The 21,507-nt window shown below is 46.2% G+C and overlaps 1 protein-coding gene across 1 annotated transcript in view; it reads left to right on the forward strand.

The window, feature by feature from the left end:
* The first annotated feature begins 211 nt into the window (after positions 1-211).
* Positions 212-21,507, forward strand: part of tet3 (tet methylcytosine dioxygenase 3) — a 38,563-nt gene continuing 17,267 nt past the window's right edge. Inside the window, 3 exon segments of the mRNA XM_030059398.1 lie at positions 212-307; positions 1,083-1,142; positions 16,675-19,642. Of these exon segments, the coding sequence (XP_029915258.1) occupies positions 16,723-19,642 (2,920 nt within the window). The 5' untranslated portion in view covers positions 212-307; positions 1,083-1,142; positions 16,675-16,722.

The following is a 21,507-nucleotide window of genomic DNA, read 5'->3' on the forward strand; positions in this document are numbered from 1 at the left end:
AGAACGTGCGTACTAGGGCTCATGTAAAACAGGATTAAAAACACAAGATGGCTTCCTGAATGGGCTGCTGGAAAACAGACGAGAGAGAGACACTGAGAGAGAAGAGAGAGAGAGATAGAGAGAAGAGAGGCAAGAGAGAGAGAGAGAAGAGAGGCGAGAGAGAGAGAGAGAGAGAGAGAGAGGAGAGAGAGAGAAGAGAAAGGCATAGAGGGATAGAGGTGAAGACAAGAGGGAGCCGGAGTCTTCTGATGGGGATTCGGCCAGCGGACGGAGGAGTACAAACCAAGGCAGCTCAGAGGCTCAGAGGGTAAATATTCATCTCCAAAGAGTCCAGGAAAAGAGATGGAGACAGGGAGGACTATTTTGGGATTGATAGGTGGGTGGGGGGTGGTGGGAGAAGACGTTGGCGGGACTAGGGACCAGCTCGAGACAAAACACAACCCGATCATTTAACATCTTAGACAGCCAGGGCCATCTAGACAAGGGGGGGGAGTAGGAGGAGGAGGAGGGGGGGGGGGGGTTCCATGCTGTGCCAGATAAGAATATGCTATTGTTTCACTGCTGCAAAAATCAGCCCTGCTTTGATAAATCTTTTCTGAGAGGATTCCATCTATCCCATCTTTTCCTCAGCTACCTACCAACGTGATCCCTTTAAATGTTTTACCCTTCCACAACACTGTAAATAAAAAAAATGGGGTTATGCAGGCTTGGATTACATTGGCAAGGCAGTGGCAAGTCTGAATAGAGGCATTACATAATTCCATAATTGAAACTGAATTCTCGCCTGGCCATCTCTCATTCTCTCTCCCGGCAGTAGAGGGAAGTGCCGGCTCGCTGTTTGAGCACAAATCGAAGAAAAGAGATATGTGCTCGGTTTGTGTTGACAAGGGGGATTGTAGAGAGAATGGCATGCGTGTTCTGCAGGGCAGCCCCGCTGTCCAGATTGACGAGCCTTTTTGAACGGGCTCTTGTCGCATTATTCTATTGATTGTTATTCTCTCCCCCTCCCGTCTCCCTCTCCTTCTCTTTCTCTCCTTCCATCCCTCCCTCCCTCCTTCTCTCTCTGTTGAATGGCTGTAAAGGTGGAATATTTTGAGGACAACAGTAGAGGCTGCTTGGTAAACCCTGAACTGGCAGTTGAGGTAAGAGAGGGCAACGGGTTTGTGCTGAACTCGATCTGTGTTTGTGTGCGTTTGTGTGTGCGTTTGTGTGTGTGTGTGTGTGTGTCTGTGTGTGTCTGTGTGTGCGCGCGCATAAAAGACTGTCTTGTCATGTGTCATCTGTGTGTGATGTTGGCCTGTGTCGCCTTGATGCTCAGCTGGCTGAGGCATCTTGGAGGTGTGGAGTTGGCGGTCGCCAAGCACAGCGATTAGTTATTTTACTTGTGTGTTTGTGTGTGTTTGCATGTGTATTTTTAAATGTGTAGGAACACCTGTGCTCTGTGGGTCTACTTACTTGTATCTATGTGTGTTAGCGTGTGTTTGTGTTTGACAATATATGCTAGCGCTCATGCCTTCCTACCCAGAAAAAGCTGTCAGCTGTCATTTGACTGGTTGCCGCTCCCGCCAGTGAACTCGTGAGCTCATTATATTGGCCCCGGTATCATTGCGGAGAGGAGTGAAGGCGCATTACGCAGTTGTCTACCCAGCTGAGCCGCCTGCTCCGAGGCTGACTAGATCAGCTTCTCGGACTTTATCTCCAACTCCGCTGAGTGGTTCAGTGATGTAGTGGCAGCGTCCTCGGTTTAAAGCGTCCCGCGCTGCCCGCTGATTGGTGCCAGAGCCAGGCATGTGTTGAGACAAGTGGCTGGGGAGGGGAGGAGGGAGGAGGAGGAGGAACCCTACGCTCTGGCTCAGGAGCCAGGGGGGCCGTCCTTCCTCTCCTAAGTTCTGGAGTCAAATGAGGTAAAGAGAGTAAAAGTTAGTGGGTCACGCATGCGTACATGTGTGATTGTGGACCGTAGTAACCTGTGGAGGGTGGCCGCTGAGCGCTGCTGTTCCCTGGCTTGCCGAGTCGGGGCACGCTTGTGTGTTTATATGGAAAGGGAGCTTGAACGATGTTGTGTCACGGCGGGCTGTTAGGTAATAAGAGTCTTGTGATGTGTTCTCTAAGCACTAAGAAAAAAAAGCTTTGATTTGACTTGCTGTCAGAAGAATTTACCACCCAGCGCTTCAAGCTCCATAGTAAAACATTTCAGTATAATAAGTGCAGAAGTGATGAAACGATTCGATGTGTCTAGATGAAATCTAAGATGGGAGACGTATTTGTCCTACTTTTTCCCTACACCTCAGTGGTTGGAAATAAAAATTAGTCAATCAGTTACAAACCACATGAGCTAGTTTAGCTCGGCTCTGCTGACGTCCAGTTTAGCTCCAAGCCCTATTTTATCCATGTCCATGTGTAGATAAGCTCTTTATTGGCTGCGTTTACACTTTGCCCACCATCTGGTTTCTGTGCAAAGAATTGTTGAAATGTCCATTCATGAGAACCAGTGCAGGCTGTGTTTGACAAGGTTGTGTTCTCTGCTTTCATGGCTTTCCTAAGTTACTGTTTTTAGAAAGTCAGGGTTGCTGTGGCTGTCCTTATGTCCTTAGATTCTCATGACCTGTTTTCATTGTCAAACATTTACTTGGTTACGCAGACACACAAAACACTATCTGCAGCCAACAGATGCACGGCTCTTGCATTTTTCTGAGCATACCAAATGAAGTGTGTAGTTGTAATATTAAATAGTAGCATGATCAACACTCAACATCTCAATGCAACAGCTCTGACATGTTGGAATGCTACAATGATAACATTGTGTTAACAAGACTCATGATTTAAAGCCTTGTCTTCACAGTAGCAATGGCTGTCTTTTATTCCAGTTTTACAGCAGTTTCTCAGGGTCTTTGTCTGGTAGGTTTCCTTGCTTGCTCTTCAGGAAACGAGGCTGAGGTGAGAGGTTACCACAATGGGATTCAAGACAGACTGCACTGACGTGATTTTTTTTTCCACGCTCATACACAGGATTTCCTCTTGGTTCTTCAAATGAACCTCACGCAGTAAACAGGCGAGGGTTGAAAGGCGCAGAAGCAGAGCAGAAAACTGTCAAAGCGCTGACTGAATGATGACAGATGGAAAGTTCATTAAATCGCATGTTTAACTTCACGTGGAATCCCCACCCTTGATCATAAAGGGTTAACAGTGACCTAGTTTCCGTGGCAACACTGAATGAATGATGACATCATCGCTGTAATTTTAGCTCAAGCCCGGCCTCTGAGGTTGGTCACATGACCAGGTAGCCAGCACCCACATGTGCGTGTGTGTCTATGTGTGTCTGTGTGTGTGTGTATGTGTGTGTAGTAAGTGGCTAGATATATAGTACACACACAGGAAGTGGACTGTTTTTTTCACCTATTCCATTCACCATTGGTTTTCTGTGTATTTACTACTGTGTGAGGTTTCCACACAGGCAATAGTGAACTGCAGCCCTCTTTACTGATGTGTCACATCATGCACATGAACAGCCAGTGGCGTTTAAACTATGGCATCCATTTGATTGTGAGCCACAAATACAGACAAAACTCAGTTCCATTTTCAGAAAAAGTATTAATTTATCCTTTTGTTCCTTAACTTTATAATCCTAACATTACATAACTTGCATCAGTTTTAGTCTATGTGTGCATATGAAGGGTTAGTTTATAAAGATTTAGGTCAGTCTAAAAAGATGGTGAAGTCTGCTCTTCATATAGTAAAAAAGGTAAACTTTGGGTGGATTTTACTCTCTGTCACATCCCTGCATGCAACCCAAAAAGACCCAGTTGCTGCCAGACACTGAACAAGTGTAGTGACTACAGTGAATCATGTTGTGTGGATTTGGGTTTCACTCAGCCTCCATTTAAGGCTCGGCACTCTAAAAAATCCATTCACATGACACCCTGATGACTGGTAAACATTACATATGTGAAACATGTCTGAGGATCCCAGGCGACATTTCAAGATGTGTGTATCACCGTCAGTATCCTCCCATGCCTGCAGTCGTATATCAAGGAGGTGTTTGGTGAGCTCTGTCATGTCAGGAAGCGAGCAGACGTTCGTCTCAGCATTGTCGGTCCCACCACTTCGCTCATCCTCCTTCATATACCGGTGAAAAAGGCTGGGCACAGCCAATATCTGGCCCGGATTGATGCCCTGCATGGCACAGTGGACCCACGATTGGTGGCTCGTCGACGTCATTGGTGGTATCTGTGTTTGATGACAGAGAGGGGCTGTCAGCCGCCTGGTGCCGCAGTTAATAAAAAATGAATGGAAAGAGAAGGGGGAGGATCCCTCAGCTGTTGCTCGAACTCTTTAACTCTCACCTCTCTGGTGGCTGCTTTGCTGCTCCCACAGGGAACCAGCGCTCAGTTTAAACAATCCTGAATCCTTCGCCAGGTTTTATTTAACTCAGTGCTACAGCTGCTGGAGTTTGCATTACATGCTACCCAGTTACAGACATTAAAAATATTTATTTCTGAACAGATTTAGCATATTAATGTGCAATTAAGCGATACAGTGTGGAGGCTGATGACTTGCAAAGGAGAGGACAGAGCTCAGTGTTTATTGCAGGATAAAAGTGGTAATAGCTCAGAAATGCATGGCATGAGTCAACATAAGGTCACTGATACCTTTTATTCTATCGATCTACTTCCCTCTGAATTGTCAGAAAGACATATTACCATCAAATTTTTGATTTTCATAATTTTCATAATCTTGTTGATCTTGTTACTACACATGGTTGCTTGTTGTGCTCCTTCGGTCCGGTTTATAAAGGATAGTGATGGTTTCTGTGTTGCTACAGGCGAGTGCTGGCCCTTTAAGCCAGGCTACGCCTGACTTGAACATATGGGAGGCTAATCTTAGCCCAACTCCTGAGAGAGACAAGGCTGGCAACCAGCCACTGTGCAGGGCTGGGGAAGGTTTGTCTCCATTTCTCTCTCTCTATCTCTCTATTTCTTTCTCTTTCAAGTCCCAAAATGTTCTGATTTAACCCCAGTATTGCAATAATTTACCACCTAACCACTCAGCCTTTCCTGCTCTTCGGCTGACAGAAAAGTACCTTGTTATTTGAAACAGCAATCTATGATATTGTTGTGGTTATATCCACGTCAAATCAGATTTGACCTCTCAGCTCTTTTTTTCATGACTAGGCACACATTTTGCCTGGTGGGCAGTGGTACCCATTGTACCGTTTTTAGAAACCCTGTTTTCCTCCTTCCATCCCCTCCATCTTTTCTTTTCTCTTTGTCTCAGCCCTTCTCAAGATTCTCCAATATATACATACATTTATATTTGTTAGCCCTTCTTTTCAAATCCCAAACACAAACACAAAGAGCTGGCTTTTAACCCAGCTCCACCCTGCCCAACAGCCCCCCACCCAACCTACTACCACCTCTCCTTTTTTTCTCTCCTCCTTCTCCTTCTCCACCTCCTCCTCCCTTTCTCTTTGTGAGCAATGGGGTGGGGGTAGGGATGGGTGGAGTTAGGTGTGTGAGCGGTGGGGGGGGCTTTCCCCAGCTGAGCTCTTCGTGCTGACTTGCACGTGCCGAATGTCAGGAGTTATGACTCAGACAGGAAACTCTACACTCTATAATCTATACTACCATCCACACCCATGAAGAGGTTTTTCACTCTGAGTGGCAGCCTAAACCTGACACCGGGCAACGGGCCGGGGGGTTGAGGGTTGTGTGTGTGTGTGTGTGTGTGTGTGTGTGGAGTGGTGGTGACAAAGAAAGAAAAGACAAAGAGATAGAGGGACAAAAAGTGCAGCCAGATGCAAGGATAACATGACAAGGTGATGCTATAAATAAAGACATTATGTTGTCACTTGTAATGGATTGATAGATAGAAAGTTTGATAAATACATGTAAAAATACCTCATAAACATGGACAAACATATATACAGTACATATACAGTACATATTGGTCTTGTCCTTGCATAGGAAATTTATTATCATACAATGTACAAAAAATATAAAGCAATCTCAGTTAGTCATCTCACAAAGGACCACCTCCCTCACATCAGTGACATCCAAAACAAAACAGAGTCACAAGCCAGTGACAAAAAAAGAAACCGGACTGAGATTTCAGTGAGATCTTATTCTTAATTTCCAGCCAAGCTGAAACACTTGTGCTGCTTCTATTCTGGTTTAATATAATGCGCTCAGAGCTATTCTGCAGCCTCTGGGCCCTCCCACCAACAAACCCAATGACCCTCACTGAACAATCCAATACTGTACCCATGCTAGCGTGTGTGTGTGTGTCTGTGTGTACGTGTGTGTGTGTGTGTGTATGTGTGTTAGTGTGAGTTTACTCATGTGCGTGCAGATGGAGGCAAAACCATCCAAGTGTGCTTCTGCATTTGTTGGATTTGAAGGAGGCTTTAGTGTGTTTGGCTGCATTTCATCGCCTCTGCATGTGTTTGTGTGTGTGTGTGTGTGTGTGTGTGTGTGTGTGTGTGTGTGTGTGTGTGTGTGTTGGGGGGGGGGTGCAGGAAGAGAGAGAGGTAGATAGAGGGGAGGGGAGTCAGAGAGAGTGTGTCAGATCAGATGACCTTGATGCCATTGGACTGGAGGGTAATGTGGGTCGGGGTGGGGGTATATGGGGTGGGGGAGTGTGTGGTAGGCGGAGTCAGCAGCTGACAGGAAGAGATTGGAGGAGGGGGGATGGACTCTCCTGTCAGCACCATAATGATCTGGGTCATGTGAGTTAGAGCAAAATGCATGCTAGATGTGGGCATGCATCTGCTCCCATAACTGCTTTGTAACAATAGTTAACAAAAAGAAAAAAGAAAAGAAAATGGGGTTTCAGGCTATGAAGTGGTTTTTCACTCTGAGTGGCAGAAATCCTCCCACATGTAAGATGAAGTGGCTGAGTGAGTGGAATCGCATCAGATTTACAATGAAATCCTACCATTTCCTTGACTCTGAGAACGACAGTACCCCCCACCTGCTGGGCGCATGAAACAGAACAATTCGTTCTTTATTGGGTTTTAGGAGTTTCATACCTCGTGGTCCTCCCACTGCCGGTGTGTTGCTACAGTTTGAAATGCTTGTTTCAGTGTGTGAGGTTTGTATATCAGGGTTTTGTTCGGAAGAAGAGACAAAGATGACTCAGGCTTAGTCATCTGCAAGACAAGCCAACACACTGCCGAGGATGGACTTTTGTTGTCAGTCATCATCCCTCCTACAACCAAGACCTTTCCTCTGTGTTGCTGAGAAAGACAGACTGCGAGAGATGGAGAGATTGAGAGAGAGAGAGAGAGAGAGAGAGAGAGAGAGAGAGAGAGAGAGAGAGAGAGAGTTGAGGGCGTGAAACAGCTCATTTGGATGATAATTTGACTTGGTTGTGAGATGAACTGATCGGTGTGAGAACCAGCGTCTCTGTTACCTCCCTCCCATGCCGGGCTACAGCAGGTTTACTGTAAGTTTTGAAACGCACTTATTCAGCTGTCTTCTCTTTGCTGATTTTCACAGAATGGTTAACCTGGGTTGTCTTTGTCATTACTGTCTTTTTTTGAAGTCCTTGAAGTCTTATTACCTGTTGCCATGTGACATGGATTCAGTGGTGTTGGGTAGTGGAGGTTAGTTAGGCTATAAGATAATCTGTCATGTTTTAAAGTTGAAATGTCCATTGTGTTCAGGCAGTCCTACACAGGACAACTTTTTGGGGATGACTCTGAATGCTAACAATAGCCAGGCAGTTGCCTCAGTATTTGTCTTAATCACACAGGAACAGAAAATAAAAAAATATTTGACTAGATCTTTGATCCTTTGCCTCACTTTGTTTCCTGTTTTGGGAGCAAAGTGAGACATCTTAATTTCCCAGTAAATCGCTGTGCCTGTGTTTTGTGGCCTGGGCAATAATAACATAGGTAATCTTACATGATTATGGTAAACACCGGGATCATAAAGCATTGTCTTTCTTGAAATGATACAAGGCTGTATGCCGTTGGTCTCATCTGACTCATCAAGTACAGGAGCATATGTGTTGAAAAGAAGTTGTGTCATTAGACTCGCGTGGCTGTTCTGAGAAGCTTCATTAGATTACAACACACAGTTTGCAGTTTGCAGGTTTTTTTTTTTTATTTTTGTTGTTATACTTGCTTTCAATGGAGCATTTTAGTGTCATTTCAGTTTCAGAGGCTTTTTCACCCCAGGAAGAGTACGATTCTGTGGGTAACTGTTTGGCAAGAAAATGATACAAGGCTGTATGCCGCTGGTTTTATCTGACTCATCAAGTACAGGAGCATATGTGTTGAAAAGAAGTTGTGTCATTAGACTCGCGTGGCTGTTCTGAGAAGCTTCATTAGATTACAGTACACACAGTTTGAAGTTTGGCAATATTTCAGTTCTGAAGTATGTTCAGGAGACAGTGGAACTTGTTGTGGTGGAGTTTCCCCTTTTCTAAGTCAGTGCTTTGCAGTTGTTTTTGATCTTGAGCCACATGTATGGAAAGAGTTTAGTTCCAGCAGAGACTGTGTTGTGTGAATTTCATGACGCTGTCAGACTCACAGTTGATTTAAACAAAAACAAAACATTTATTTATTGATTCATTGAAGTTAAGGAGGAATCTGGAAAGGAATTTGTAAGGGACAGTTTCAAATTCAATACACCGGCTTGAAAATTAATGTGATTATCACTGATTTACCCTTGCTTATAATTTAAAGTTTTCCCAATTCAGATTCCGTTTTCTCAAGTCAGATCTCAGTCTAAGACACACATTTGGGTAAAAAGGACTTCTGTTCCCTGAGTGTCAGTTGGAGGGTAGTTGACTCTTCCAGGGTCAGTGTTCAGTAAGTTAACACGCTTCACCTAGCCACCCAGAAGGCCATGGGGCAGTGCACCCTCTTCTTCTCAGCCAGTGTTTTAGCCATAGAAAGTGGGAAAAATGAAAATGAAATCTTTTCATTTATTGTGTTTTGAAAATTCCTGTATATCAACTTAATACAGCAAGCTAAAATTGATAGATTTTATCGGTTTTGTAATGATGTACAGTGCCACTGTTTGACAATCCAGCAAACAGCTATAGACTTGCCAGGCTGCCTTACACTTAATAATTTACAGCAGGTGGTTAACTAGATGAATTGAGGCCTCTATGAAGCTCAGTAGTAGGATAGTAGGGCACAATTGGCAACCAAGGAGAAAGAGTCAGTGTCAGTTAAGACAATTAAAATAAACTGGAAAGACATGTCATTGAAATTACTGCTACAGGGAACAATTATCGAATCAAATATCAAGCCATTCTAATATGGTTAAGAGTTTTGAATTTACTCAACCAATCCATTTTTTGCACACCAAAACAAAATGGCATTGTTGTTGTAGCATGCCAGTATCTCACCTGGTAAAAGTGTGTACCATTTGTTCAGGATGAGTAATCGTAACCTCCTGCGTTCAAATCTGACCTCAGGCCATGTGTTGCATGTCATTCTCCTATCTTCTGTCTCTCTCTACTGTCACGATCAAATTAAGCAGAAATGCCGAAAAAAAAGCTCTATATGCTATCGTAGTTTATATTTATCTTTATTGCTATTGTTTTAGCTGTGAATGGGCCTTCAGGATCAGACTAATGTATTGATTTGCCCACATCTATATCTGTGGGAAGTAATGAACTGAATCTAATGTGACATTTTTCATTGAAATCCACACAAGCATTTGTGAATGCATTGCTGTTGTTATTATTGTCATCATTCTTTTTTTTTCTTTTTGTTGTTATACTTGGTTTCAGTGAAGCATTTTAGTGTCATGTGGTTTAAATGTTATTTCAGAGGCTTTTTCACCTGGAGAAGAAAACGATTCTGTGGGTAACTGAATACTGAAATGTTTGGCAAGAAAATGACTGAACATAAAATGCTGAATATCGGGATAAACTGGGGTGTATTCCAAAAATTCTGGTATTGGCATCAACCTTTAAAATCCCTTTCTGTCAGTTCCTTCTCCTTTATACAGCTCACAAATGAGTTTTGCCAATACCAAACTAAATTAGGCTGTAGTTTGTGTTGTAAAGGATTGCAAAAGATGTTTTCTGTGTAAGCAATAATTAAGAGTTTAGCATTAGGTATTTTTTAGAAAGCCATCATTGCTTTGAGAAAACTCTCCACTCCTAGCTAGAACATTTCTGACGTTTGAAGGTGGGGAGACATCCTTTTATGAAAAAAGAAATGAGTCAGTGTACATGGTGATCTAGTGATTCAAGGGTTAAGTTGAGCGTTGGAGCTAGAAATGCTGTGTCATTGCAGCCGGGGAGAAAGCGAATGTGAATCATGGGATGAATGAATGACCGTGTTTGTGTGCAAGTGTGTGTGTGTGCGTGTGCGTGTGTGTGTGTGTGTGTGTGTGTGTGTGCGTGTGTGTGTGCACGCGTGGGGGGGTATTTGTATGTGCTGTTGATGGTTGAAAAAGGGGGGGGTGGGCGGTAGGTGGGGTGGCAACTCTATGGTTTGTCATAATGACACATGCGTCCACCCTGTGGCAGAGGCGGGCATCCCGGTGGGAAGCTGTGTTGATGATGATGACGCCGATGATGCAGCAGCTACGTCATCGCCACATGCTTTTCCTACCTCTCTCGCTCACTGCTCTCCCTCTCGCTCATTGGCACTTCCTGGTCATGTGACCTAATGCTCTACTTCTCTGCTTCCCTTAGTCAGCTTAGCCTGCGCTGTTTGTCTTTGGGGATGACGCCTGTGTGAATGTGTGTGTGTGTATGTGTGTGTGTGTGTGTGTGTATATACGCACGTGTGGGGTGTGTGTATGTGTGTGTGAGGCAAGTGGTAGAATATGCAATTTTCAGGGCCAGAGAGCAAGAATGTTAGAAAGTCTTGGAACGGCAATCGAGTAAGCTTCTCTAAAGGGAGAAAAAGGGACAGAAAACAAAACAGAGAGATTTTTCAAGACAGAGAGAGAGAGAGAGAGAAGGAGAGAAATCACAGGAGACGAAGACAAACTGAGTGAGAGAGCGAAAGCCAAAGTGAGAGCGAAAGGGAAAGGCTATCGAAGTTAATCCAGCCACAGCGCAGCGCACACGGCACATGCTCAGTAATAATAAGAGAATAACACTGCGCAGGATCTGACAGCGATCTGCATGGGGAGACAGCCATGTTCCCCCCCCTCCTCTTCCTGTGTAAATCCAAAACTCCAGCAGTGTCGGAGAGAAGAGAGGAGAAGAGAAGAGAAGAGAAGGGACAAGGCCGGTCAGCCAGCAAGTGGGCGAGTAATAGCCAGAGCCAGTGGAACGAGCTGGCGGTCATGATGATGATATTGATGATGATGATGACGATGACGCCAAGGCAAAGCAATGGTGAGGCGAGAACGACGAAGGGACATAATCATAGATTGGTGGACAGGAGAGGGAAAGAGAGAAGGCGAGGGGGAGGAGAGACAACCAAGTCTTGTGTCCTCCGCAAACCATGATGTCTTTGGTTCCTTGCAGGTGCCTTCTTCACTGACAGCGAGACACCAATTATCTTTCTGATTGTGCCTTCTTCTTCTTTCTCTTGTTCCCCTCATTTTAGAACCAAAGTCCTGAGTAACTGAACAACTTCGCTGGCTTCCTTTTACCGTTTCTCTCCTGAGATCCCCCGACTTCCCTCTTTTTTTTTTATCTCTCCTCTCCTTGTTGTCTTCCTCCTTGCCCTTCGCTTCCCCGTATTCATCCTCTTGCTTGCTGTTGTCAAACTGTCATCCGCCACTCACCCTCCATTGCCCTGCCTAGTTCTCTTGTCCTCATCCCTGTGTCCTAATCACATTGCCATCGTTTTTCCATTCGCTTACCCCCTGTAGGTGAATGAGTGCGGAAATTGTAGGCTGTTGAGGGTTGAAGGAGTATACAATGTTTTGGCGTCCTCAGAATTGCTTTGAGCCAGAAACCTTCATCCTCGTCTGCGTCCTCTGGTTCCTGGAAGGATGAGTGAAACAACCAGCGAGCTGGCTTCCTCCTCTTCCTTTATCGACCCTTGTCTTCCTTCTCCATACCGCCCGGCCATTGTCAGCTACAGGTGTAAAGACTACAGCTTTTTGTTTTAGCGAAAGAGAGGCGATTGGCGTAGATATGGAGATGGAGATGGAGATGGAGGAGCCATCATCAGTCGAGTCTCCTCTGTCCCAGGGCTGAGCCAACACCACGCGCTCAAACATCGACCCAGATCTCCGTGAGGAATATCAGCTGTTGGTTGCAGAAGGCAAAAACAGACAATTTGACGGCGCTTTTCTGTCCCTCTTTTAATTTTCCCGTTGATGCCGCTGCAAGTCGAGTTTGCGTGTTCGCCCGCCGGCTTCTGGTCGCCGCTGTGCTCGAAGTCAGTGTGGCTCTCACATTGCCGAAATTACCATTACCGGGCTGTTTGGGGGCAAGCTAAACACATAACATAGCGTTGTATGTAACATAATCAAATGCAGTAGAGCTATTAGTGTTCAAGGGAATGGATAGAGGCAGAGAGGGGTTTTCTCATTGGTAATAGCTCTGCTGCACTGTGCTGTTTCCTAGGCTGCCGCTACTAGTGTCCATCCCCCCAGCTCTCTCTCTTTCTGCTCACTGCACACTCCTCCATTCCATCGTACGTGCCCACTGTGGCTCAGATAATGGCCTCTCGCTCTGCACACACTGAAGAGAGAGGGGGGAGGAGATGGAGGGAGAGGCTGAGCGAGAGGGAGGGGAATGGAGACAGGGAGAGCGAGTGAGAGAGAGAAAGAGAGAGAGAGAGAGAGAGAGAGAGAGAAGGGAAGGTGGGGGCTGCGAGGAGAAGCCGACTGCAAGCGTAGGAGAGAGAAAGAAAGGGGATATTGAAAAAGGGGAAGGGAGGAGCAGAAAGAGATAATGAGAGAGGAAAAAGGAGAGAACAGAAAGCGACGGCAGCAAGAAGAGGCAAGAGAACGAGAAACGCGTGTGCTGTGCTGGGGGGAGGTGTGTGTTTTGCGTGTGTGGCTGCCTGTGTGTGCGTGTGTGTGTGTGTGAATGCATGCGGCTGTGCTTCAGCACTCGCTCTGTCTGTGTGCGGCGCAGACTGGAGGAAATAAAAAGAAACACAACGCTGCGAGGCTGGATTGCTTGTCGGCTGCTCTGCCTGTGAACGAGTCTCATGCGTCTCTCTGTGTCCCCTTCTGCCTTCTGCTATCAGACCCGTAGTGCTGTCTGGACGTCTAGGATTATGTAAGTATGCGTCGCCGGTTGTCGGTCTCTCAGCCGGCCTTATATTGTCACACAGGCTCTGCTTCACGTTCTACCTCAGCACGGCAGGATAGAAGGGGCGAGGGGAGGAGGAGTAGGACGGGGGGTGTTGACTATTCGTGCGTGGATTTAGATTCAGCTGTCTACTCCTTAGGCAAAGACCCCCCCCCCAGCTCCACCACCAATATCTCTTCACCCCCTCCTCCTCCTCCTCCTCCTTCTTTGGTTTTAATCTTTGTCTTTTGTTTTGTACCCTAATGTCGAGGCGTATGGGCTTGTCTTGTTTAAATGGCTCCCAGACTGAACCGCTTGACCTAACGGGTTCTGCAAGGTCTCTTCCGGTTGGGCGTGTTGATGTTTTGGAAGCACTTTGTGCTGTGTGTCGTGCCTATACAAACGTGTGTGTGTGGGAAGATAGAGTACTGGCAGGAGAGTAGGTCCTGGCATGGTGTAAATATTTGTCAGAGCACGTGGTCTACTCTGTCAGCAGTGCCTGGCTAGGTAAAAGGCACCTACAGGTATAAGTGCAACACATATGCCAGTCCATCCTGGCAGCATCTAAGCTCACATTGTGCGAGTAATACCGGAATTGTCATTATATTGGTGAAGCACTCTCTGATAGATGTTGCACTCGGCAAAGCTCAGGATAACCCGGTTGTTGAAAGTATGTCAGCTTGAGTTTACATCTGTGTGACGTTTCTAATGGTGTCTACGGCACAGTATTATGTACATGCAACCCTGAGAAAAAGAGGAAAAGAGAGTGTCAGTGTGTGTGTGTGTGTGTGTGTCTGTGTGTATGAGATTGTGGGTTAGGCTGTGTATTGTTGTGGCCACTGTTTCAACACTGCAGTTCTCATAACTGCCATGCATACTCCCCCCCCCCCCCTTCCTCCTTCCCATCTGATCCCTCTGATAGTGTGCAGACATGGGGCCCCTCACGTATTGCATGCCGGCTGTTCACTGCCCCCCCCACCCCTAGCCCCCCCGCCTCCCACTAATATCACCACCAACCCCTGGGACCCCCCACCAGACACTCGGCACAGAAGGTGGATTCAAAGGGCCTGAGCATACTGCCCGTCCGGTAATTAGTCACTTCAAAGGCTCATTTCAATAATATTCAAATGATGGGGAAGCTGGATGTCTAGCTCACTTCCACTGTGAACCGGTGATGGATCTACAAACAGTAGCCATCTTCTTCTTTCCACTGGGCTGAGGATTACAGTGTGGAGGCTGGTTCAAGTCTATCTGGACCAAGAAATAGTTTTGGTTTGTGCCAAGGCATGCGACCATCAGCTGGCATCTTCTTTGGAGTCAGACTGTGACTTGCCTTGAGGTTTGTTTGTGTGGATGTGGATGTGTAGGGATTTGTTTGGTATATGCTACTGTGTATTAGTCAGTCTTTTCAGCCTGTCTCATAGTGGGGCAGGAATTTGCTTTTACCCTGATTTGAGGCTAATGCCAGCTAGTGTTCTTCCCATTTCACTGTGCAGCATGAAGCATAGTTGCTTGATTAGACTTTCTCAGTCTATTTACAGTAAACAAGCACTTAGAAGGCCTTAACACTAACAAGGCCTTATACTCTACATTGTATTTGTCTTCTTTCAGTGCTGGTGAGAGACACAAGAATGTATTTTAGTAGTAAGTGTGCCATTGTTTTATGCCTACTAGGGCAATTTGAAGGGTTGGAATACACTGTTCAGCCATAACATGAACTCTGTCAATGATTTCTGTGTGTGCCCTTGGATTATCTGTGTTTGCTGTTCTTCCTCAGTCTCATTTAATGGTAATCTATGTGAAGCAGACCTGGGTTGCTTAGTATTGGCAAATAACTTCTTAAGTTAACTTCCCCTGTTTTAAGTGTACTGGAGTACCATGTGATTGGGTTTTAACACATCAGGACAGTTTAGCCAGTGTCAGATGAGTACTCATTCACAGAGAGATGTAGTAAATTGACTTTCAAACTCTTAAAACTTTATTACACTCCATTGTGATGAAGCTAATCCATCTGACACTCTAAACAGACTAGAATAAACACAATTTTTTGCAGATACTATTTGACCCTGGTCTGATGAATAGACATGTGTTTGCACTTTTGTCAGTGTAACTACTTATGTGGTGACTGTCCTTATGACTTAAAGAGGAAGTGAGATATATGGCTGTGCTGATCGACTCATGGTTAACATTGCAAAATGTTAACCAGGAACAGGAATGAATAGTGCATCTAATATCTAAAATACATGTTGTTTTCTTTCTTAGTGTTGATTTGTTGTGACCCTAATTCAGGTTTTTGCAAAATGTCCAAGAATATGTAGCCATTTGTGTTGCCTAGAGATTCCTCTCCTCTGTATTTGTTAGATTAATTTGATCACTTTTGCTTTAGTCACTTAACTACACTAAAGGTGGCTGCTACTGCAGTTTCTTATTATTTATATCAGACAACTGGATGCAGCCATCCTGATGTCACCATGAGGAACGTTATCATGATATTTCTTAGTTGTAAGTGGGGGTCATACTTGTGATGTTAAAACTACGCTGTAACTTTTCACATCCGTAATTTGGTTTTAAGAAATGTAGTAACTGCGCTGTTGAAATAGTACTAGGTGATTATAAAGTACATAAACAGTCTTCTTGATCTGTATAACTTTCGTCACACTTTAGGCAGCTCCATTCCTTGAAGGCCTCCTCACTTGACCTCATCACACAATTCAAAATAATAAGTTTCTGAGGGACCAGCCCATCTCAAGTGGGGAAGACTGTTTTTTTTTAGTAACAATTCTTGCCAAAGCTGTATTTTTCAGCCTGGGAAAGTTGGGCCTGGAATCAATTATTGTCACAACTTTACCTTGAAAATCTGTTATTTGGTTTTAAGGCTTGTTTGAAAATCTTGTTGAATATATATTATGGTGTATTAGGCTATATTTTGTTTGCTGCTGCTTTCACTGTGCATTTACTGTTCTACCTCCATGGCATCCCTTAATGACATGTTTGTCGACTCCTACTACCTGTTTTGCATATCCCAACCGATCTGGAGCAGGGTTTACAACAGTGAAACAAGATCACATGACTTGTGACATAAACACTTGTCTGTTGTTAAACCACACTACTTAAGCAGTATTTAATTCAGTTTTCCCTAGCCCTTCTGACCTGACTCTTTAGCACTACATTGCCTGTATGTGAGGGATGGGAGAGAAATAAATTCTGGCTAAACCTAAAAGAAGGGAATGGATTCTGTTCTAACTTTCTTTGTACTAGTGTTTAACTTACCTTTCTGGTGAATTTTGTTAATGTGTTCCTGGAACATGATATATACAAATGAAACTACTATTTTATTTCATCTGTCGACTGTGATCATTTATGAAAATATGCAGAGCATTGTTTATTCCAAGTTGTTCATTCCTAATGTTTGTGCATAACTTTGCTTATCTTTATTGGCTCCTTACAGCCTCACTGACCTCACTAATCTCTCTCCCTTTCTCCATGTCTTGCTTTTAGACTGTTTTGGAAGTTGGTTCGGTGGATGGCCCCAGAAGAGGAGGCCAGATGGAAATTGGGTCACATGACCGCCTCCAGGAAGGCGCACTGAGCCTGGAACCGGCCAATGGGGTGAGTTGCAACCCCAGCAATGAGGAGGCATCTATGGAAACAGTGCAGCAGAGGGCAGGAAGTATGCCTCCAGGGCAGGGCTGGGTGCCAGGGCACAGCAAGGTTAGTGACACCCAACAGCAGCTGCCCTGCTGGAACAGCAACAGTGGCACAACCCATGGTGAGCCTGTCCACCACGCTGACATGGAGGATGCCCGCAACCTGGTAGCTTTCTCAGCTATTGCTGGCTCCTTGCCGCCTTCTTCCTCTTCTGTTCCCCCCTTGGCACAGCCCAACACAGCCCAGCTGTATGAGAAGTTCACCCAGGAGATGGGTGCTGATGGGGCTGAGGCCAGACTCTCTGCAGGGTCTCCTGAGGGAGGCTGCCAACCGCTGGAAGACCTTAACACCCTACAGACAGCACTGAGTCAAGCCAAACATGGACATAAGCCCCCCAACTGTAACTGTGATGGGCCTGACTGTCCAGATTACCTGGAGTGGCTGGAGAAGAAGATCAAGTTGGCCACCAGTGAGGATCACAGGCCCTGCAAGATGGCTGATGCTCCTCCACATTCACAGCCTCACATACAGCAGGCCCATTTGCATCATAACCTTCAGCCCTACCCCCAGATGAATGGAGGCCATGGTCTGTCCACTTCATACACCCAGCAGCAACAGGGAATCCGAGGCCGTCAAACAGACCAGCTTCCCTGCTCCAAACCCCCAATACCTTGCTCTCCTCAGGTGCTCTCTATAGCTAAGGAGAAGAACATCAGTCTCCAGACAGCCATTGCTATAGAGGCCCTCACACAGCTGTCTGGCACTGGTCACCAGGCTGTGGGCTCTCCAGGCCAGGCATCCACAAACAGTATCCTCCATCAGCACCATCAACATGCCCAAAACTTCCCCTCTCAGCCTCAGAATGGCACTTGCTTGATCCCGGCCTCCCCTGATCACCTCTCGTCTTCCTCACGCTCACAATCTGTCCCTCCAGGACTACACCCCAGCCAGCGGGCCCCAGTGTCCTGGGAGCAGCAAGGCAGGCCCCAGTCCCAGGGCCAGCCACCCCACGCCTCCCCTCTCCCCTCCTCTACCTCTTCCTTCCCAGGTCAGGGAAAAACACCCGGCTTTAGCCCTCATCCCCAGCAGTGGCAGGAGGGCTCAGGCACAGGTTCTGACCAGAGGAACCAGTGGATGTCCATGAAGCCTGAGCCCCAGTCTCACTGCTCTGCTCCACCTCACAGTAGCTCAGATCCCATGTCAGAGCTCAAACAACTGCTTGGTGACACCAGTGGCAAGTTCAGCAATGGTCCTTTCAAGGTCCCTGTCCCCCACCAACACAGTTTAAATGAGGCCAAGGCCAACCCAGAGACTGCCAGGATAAAGCAGGAGCCAGACCCTGGGGAGTACTATCGTCACAGTGCCTCCATGGGACATTATGGCATGATGAATGGCCAGGAGCAAGGCCAGCACTACCCCAGCACTCCCCTGTCTCCTGGTCAAGCAGCCATCCGCCATTCTACTCAGGCAGCTCTGCAACAGCACCTTCACTACAAGAGGAACCTCTTCTCCAACCATTCCTCTGGCTTTGGACCTCCAGGCCCACGGACACCTCAGGCCTGCCAAAACTTGAAAAAGTGGTGGCCCCAGGTGGGGGCTGAAGGTTTGCCCCACCTGACCATTAAACATGAGCCCAAGGAGCCCAAGAAGAAGAAAAGCAGCCAAGGCTCTCCAGCCATCAAAGCTATGAGTGGGATACTAGCAGCCCCCATCCTTCCCAAACCCAAACAGATAGTCATCAAGAAGCCTAAGCAGAAAGCTTCCATGCCTACCTTCCTGCCTCAGACTCAGATCATCATACAAAAACCACCAGTCCTCACGCCGGACAGAGCACCAGCCCTGACCAGCATGCAACCAGGTTTTCTCCCCTCTCTGCCCCTCCCCAGTAACTCCACTCAGGCTGCTGCTGCAGGCCTCCCTGCCCCAGCCCAATCTCAGGTATTCATTTCCAACTCTTTAGTGACTCCCTCTTCTTCTGTTCCAGCCTTGTCAGAAAACACTCCAACTCTTACAGGCCCTCAGCCCCATCTTGTGGCCCCTGTAACCCATGCTAACTCAGAGGGAGCAGGCAGCCTGGCCTCCAGTGACACCAGCACCACCACACCTCCGACCTCCTCATCTCCATCCAGCACCTCACAAATACCGAGCCTCACAAATGTGGACCCGAAGTACGAAGAACTGATCCGCCAGTTTGAGGCTGAATTTGGGGATTCCTTAGCCCCAGACCCACCTGTCAGTCAGCCCATGGAGGAGACACCAACAACCTCTCAGTTGGTGGTGAGTGAGTCCCAGCCCAGTGCTAACTCAGGACCAGACAGGCCCACGTCACCATCCACCATCCAGTCTGCCCCCCAGATTCTCACCACTCCTCCTAACTCCATACCTCCTCCAGCCGACCAGGAGATGGAACTTGACAGGAACAATGAGTCAGGGAGCCAAAGTGAAGAAACCTTGAACCAGGCCTCTACAGAGAATCTCTCAGAGGAACAGTGCAAGGGAACTATGCCTGTCTCTGTGCATCACGAGACCGTCCTGGCCCAGCGGCAACTACAGACCAGTGTACTAGAGGACCCCTTCAGCATGCCATGTTCACCACTACCCAAACGCATGAAGATTGAAACGTCAGGAGGAGTTGCAGTGCTCTCCACCACATGCTACTCTGAGGAGGACACACCGTCTAAGGACAGTCTGCCCTGCTCTCCATCCCTCCGAGGCTTCCTGGAGTCTCCCCTCCGTTACCTGGACACCCCCACCAAAAGCCTGCTGGACACCCCTGCCAAGGACCTACAGGCAGAGTTCCCCACCTGCAACTGCGTGGGTAAGTCAGTGTGTTGGTGTATGTCTGTGTGAAGGGAGATGAGATGAGATGATCCACATATTGTATTAGCACCTCCTAAACATACTCTTTCATGCCCCAAACACCACACAATTGTCAACATTATCCATTTTCCTTCTTATATCAATAGAATAAGTAGACCTGACACTATAAAAAGAACATGACCATGGCTGTATTAGTGCCATGGTGCACCTGTTTACCTACACATGGAACTGAGCCCCTAATGCTGACAGTGTTAGTGCTTTGCTCTATGGAACCAAATAGGGCCACTATCAGGTGATTCAGTCCCCTTCTGCTCCAGCTCCTGTGTCTGGACGCTTGTTGAGTGCGTCTGAGAATGTGTGTGTTGCCAGGGTGTGTGGCCGAGCCCATCCAGTCTGCTACAGTATGAGGCACTGAGGACAGCAAGGAGGAACAATAGCGGTGGCAGAAGGAGCCTATTGTGCTGGTTTGGGTCTGGCAGGCAAGCAGAACAGAGCAGGGTGCTCAGTCAACCCTTTGTCACACAGAGAGGGGTTCAGCCTAACAGCCTGGGTCGGACACTGCTCAGGTTGTTAGTTTGTAGGGGAGTAGAAAAGGCCGAGACTGGAAATTTAGACTGTTTAGACATTGAGTTACCTTACCCCTGCAGATGGTGCAACAAATATTTTCTCATGTAGAAGTTAAACCTTGCTATAATAATGCTTATTTGTCACTTAAAGACACAAATCCACAGACAAGCTAATGAAACAAATTAAAGCAAGTTACAATCCACACCACTGACATTATGCTTTTCTCCGTAAAAGACCCCATCTGTACATAACTTAACATCAGTTGCTATATATCAGTATGAATTTGCCTCAGGAACATTTATGTCTGAGCCTGAATCCTTCACCACATCCATGATCATTTTTGAAAGGTTAAAGTATTTAGTGTTGAACTACACCTCTCCACTGCCTGAATTACACCTTACATCTGTCCTCTCTAGCACAGCAATGATCCATGCTCAATCAATCAACGTATTACTGCTGTACTGTGAATAGCAAACTTGTCAGTTTAATATGTTGGATTTTTATGTTTAGACACTAGCTGCTAGTGGGTGTTAGCTGGTGGGCTTTGGAAGCTCAAGGCCTGGTAAATAGACCCTTGCTGGAGCCCATGCATGTACACACACACACACAGACACACACAGACACACAGACACACAGACACACACACACACACACACACACACACACACAGACACCACCATAACCATCACCAGTACCATAACTACAGGCTCCTTCCCTTTGCCTCCTACGATTCAGTCTCTGATGTCTCTGGGAATCAAAGCATAAAACACACACAAAATCCCCACTCAAGAATTTGTTATGACTCCTCCATTTCCTGCCCTAAGCCACGCCCTGGTGCCCTCCCTGCCCTAACAGGGGAATGTGACCTCAGATTAACTCTGAGCCAGCAAAACACAGAAAACATTGCATGTATGTCCTAGCTGTTATCCGGAGCATCTCAGAATGAATGCAACATTAGAATTCAGGATAATAAAGAAGTGTTTTATAGAAGCAAGAGCCAAGCAGAACATTCAGATAGAAGTGTATGTTTCATGTTTCATTTGCCACACAGAAGCTAGTGGAAGTAGTTTCCATATAAACGGAACAACATCCCATTTAAACAACACACTGTAACAGTAAATGTAAGTACAATTTAATGGAAAATGCAATAGTGTCTATATTTAATACTTTCACCATTACAGAATCACATACTAAGAAGAAGTCACAGAACATAAATATACACACACTGTACACACAGACACACCCTTGTCCTTCTTTTACACCCATACATATCCTGAGTTATCCATCACTCCCTCA

The sequence above is a fragment of the Myripristis murdjan genome, chromosome 9 (assembly GCF_902150065.1).
Source record: "Myripristis murdjan chromosome 9, fMyrMur1.1, whole genome shotgun sequence".
Classification (NCBI taxonomy): domain Eukaryota; kingdom Metazoa; phylum Chordata; class Actinopteri; order Holocentriformes; family Holocentridae; genus Myripristis; species Myripristis murdjan.